General features: G+C 56.4%; 1 protein-coding gene across 1 annotated transcript in view; it reads left to right on the top strand.

The window, feature by feature from the left end:
* RHOT2 (ras homolog family member T2) overlaps positions 1–1,571 on the top strand; it is a 9,540-nt gene extending 7,969 nt beyond the window's left edge. The window contains 2 exon segments of the mRNA XM_009874881.1: positions 1–92; positions 1,454–1,571. The exon segment at positions 1–92 is cut by the window's left edge and continues 25 nt beyond it. Of these exon segments, the coding sequence (XP_009873183.1) occupies positions 1–92; positions 1,454–1,571 (210 nt within the window).
* The last annotated feature ends 1,293 nt before the right edge of the window (positions 1,572–2,864 follow it).

The raw sequence follows: 2,864 nt of genomic DNA, 5'->3' as shown, positions 1-2,864 counted from the left end.
TGCCTCCCGCCACCCTTCCTCTTCACCTGCCACAGCCAGGGCCCACCCGGCACCACCATCTACACCAAGCTGGCCACCGCCGCCACCTTCCCGTTAGTATCCTTCCCCTTCTTTGCTGGGAACGGGGCTTGGGGAGCAAGGGGGGGCCGCATCGAAACGCTGCCTCTGCCGCGTCGCTTTTGGCTTGGTTTCTCTCCAGCTTTTGGTGTCATCTGCTTGTACAAGTAATTGAGACAAAAAGGCAGCTTCTCCCCCTGCTTGGAGAGGGTGAAGGCTCTGTTCTGGCAGATTTATTAGATAGATCCTGCCATGGGAGTTTTTAGTGTTGAAGCGTAAGATATAAAAGAATGCTGAAGGGGAGTAGCCAGCCTAGTTTGCCGAGGCCCGCAGAGAAGGGGGGTGGCAGCTATTTTCTCCTGATGAGGTGGATCAGACCGAAAAAAGAGGTCGGCGAAGCGAGACCTCTTGTTCACACAGCCTTCCCTTGGGAAGGAACTGCACCTGAAAAGGGGCTGCGTAATGGGGCAGCACGGCAGCCAAGGCCGGTCACGGAGATCTGGGGAGGAGAACGTGTCTGCGTGTGACATCGTTGCGCTCTGGGGGCAGCGGGGAGTGGCGGGGGCTGAAAACAGAGGGGCGGCACAATGCTGGGGGCAGAGCTCTCCTGGGGAGAACGTGTGGGTGCGCTGGAAGACAGGATAGGATTACTAGTGAGTGGTTTTCCCTCTAGCTTCTTTTCCATAAACAACTTTATTTTTAGAGCTGACACTTTTTTCTTTTTTTTTTTTTCCCCCCTCTGCAGTATTAAAATTTAAATATTCTTAATATATCTTAGGGTATGTGGTATAAATAAATAACAGCGTAATGGAAGGCCAAGGATTGGCTGTTTTTCCCCTGATTTAGTGGAGAATGAATAATGAATACGTCTTTCTTCCTCGGAGAGGAGCACGTTGGTGCGGGACAGCGCGTGTTTAGGAAGGGAGTGTGTACACTCGGGCAGGACAGGGCCCCTTCTCTCACTGCTCTTCAGTTGGTGTCACTGGCTGTGCCAGTGCCTTTACGTGCATCTGCTTCTGGGTCTCGGTGCACTCGGAGTTGTAAAAGCAGCGTGACCTAGAAAGGCAGATACATACCTCCTTGCTCGTACTAATTATTTAGGTGTTGCTGTGCTATTTCCAGAGTAAAGCCACGTCCGTCCCACCGGCGGGGTAAGGGGTGGGAGGGAAATCGTAGAGCCCTCGTTCAGTTTGACGATGATGCCGGGCGGCGGCTGCTCTGCCTTGCTGGGCCAGGGGAGCCCCTTGCTGCTCTCTGCCTTGTACCCCTCAGCCCAGAGCTGTCCCTCTGGAAACACCCCCCAACCACCCTGCTTGGGGTGGAAGCTCTTCAGAGCTCGGCGTTGGGGTAACCACCTCTCGGCACCTCACTCACCGGCCTCTTTCTTTCTTTGCAGGCACTTGAATGCCGTGGAGCTGGGAGCCGCGTCCTTCTGGCTGCGGGTGGCCCTGGGGGCCGCGGTGACTGCTCTGGTAGGGTTCACACTCTACCGCGTGCTGGCCAAGAACAAGTGAGAGTCACTCTCCGCCCCGTCCTCCCATGAAACATCAGCCTCCCCAGCCCGAATGACGCCTCCCTGATCAGAGGGGGCCCTGCCTCAAGCTGGTTCCCGGTGGGAAATCCTTCACTTTCCCCCAGCCTGGACTGCAGGACCAGTGAAACCTGGACTTCCCAGCACCAGCAGGATAGATTCCCCCAGCACTCCTCGCCCAGCCGTGGCAGCAGGGACCAGGCTACTCTGCCTCACCAGCAGCTGGAGGATCGCCCTCGTCTTTTACTCCTGTTAATTTTTTTTTAACGTTTGTTTTTAAGCTCAAACACAGATGTTTCGGTTATCTGTTGGGCTAGAGCACGTCTCTTTCCCGAGAGGCCTGTGCTGGTGCTCTCGATTCTTGGTGGGTGCAACATTCCTGGGGCCTCCCAGCTGCAGCAGAGCTGTCAAATGGGGACGTGACTCCTGTCCCCTGTCCCTGTTTCACTCAGCCCGTTTTCGGCAAAGCGGCTGTGGAGGGCCAGGAGCTTACAACCCCCCAAAACTCCTGTGTTTTGGAGTCACTTCTGGCCCCTCTTGCTGGGAACTTAGGGCTGCAGCCCCCAGCCCCGGGCTGCACGGGGAGGGAGAGATACCAGGGACTTGTCCACAGGCTCCTTCTTTATCTTTTTTTTGTGCAAAAATGCCCACAGAGTGCCAGGCTCTTGGCCCGTTTGCCCTCCTCCCCTGCCTGTGCCACCAGTATTCGTGGCCACCGTTATTCCCAGCAGCCTTGGTAAAATGGAGAGGGCTGTGAGGGTGTAGTGTGCCTGCTGTGCCCCCTGCAGAGGAGGCTCTGCTCCTTTCTTGGCAGTGCTGTGGCTGAGCTGGTGCACCACGCTGGTGTACGACCCCTGTTCCTTGCCACCCCTGAGCGTGACACTCTGGGTGCTTCATCTCCTGGTACAACTGGAAGCGCTTTCCTCCCCTGCCCATACCGAAGCCGCTGTGTAGCTCCAGCCTGGCGTAAATCCAGGGCCAGGGTCTTGCAGCGTCCCCAGCTCAGAGTCCCAAAGAGCGAGAGGAGGCTCACGCCCATCCCTGAGTTCCTGTCCTTCCCGAGGGCAGCCCGGCTCGGTGACATGAGTTCTTTGGCTTTTTTAAACGCCCTCAGGGCAGGTTTCTTTGCAGGGGCCAGAGCAGTACCGAGATTAACAGCTGGAGCTGCTTTTCTGTCTCTTTTGTCTATTTAAACCTTTTACCGTGACATGGAGACGGTGAGGGGGTTGCGAAGTTGGTGGGCGTCAGCCAGCATCTCTTCTGGGGGGCAATCCCA

This window comes from Apaloderma vittatum, unplaced genomic scaffold, assembly GCF_000703405.1.
Source record: "Apaloderma vittatum isolate BGI_N311 unplaced genomic scaffold, ASM70340v1 scaffold28088, whole genome shotgun sequence".
Classification (NCBI taxonomy): Eukaryota; Metazoa; Chordata; class Aves; order Trogoniformes; family Trogonidae; genus Apaloderma; species Apaloderma vittatum.
This window is presented reverse-complemented; position numbering and strand designations above follow the sequence as displayed.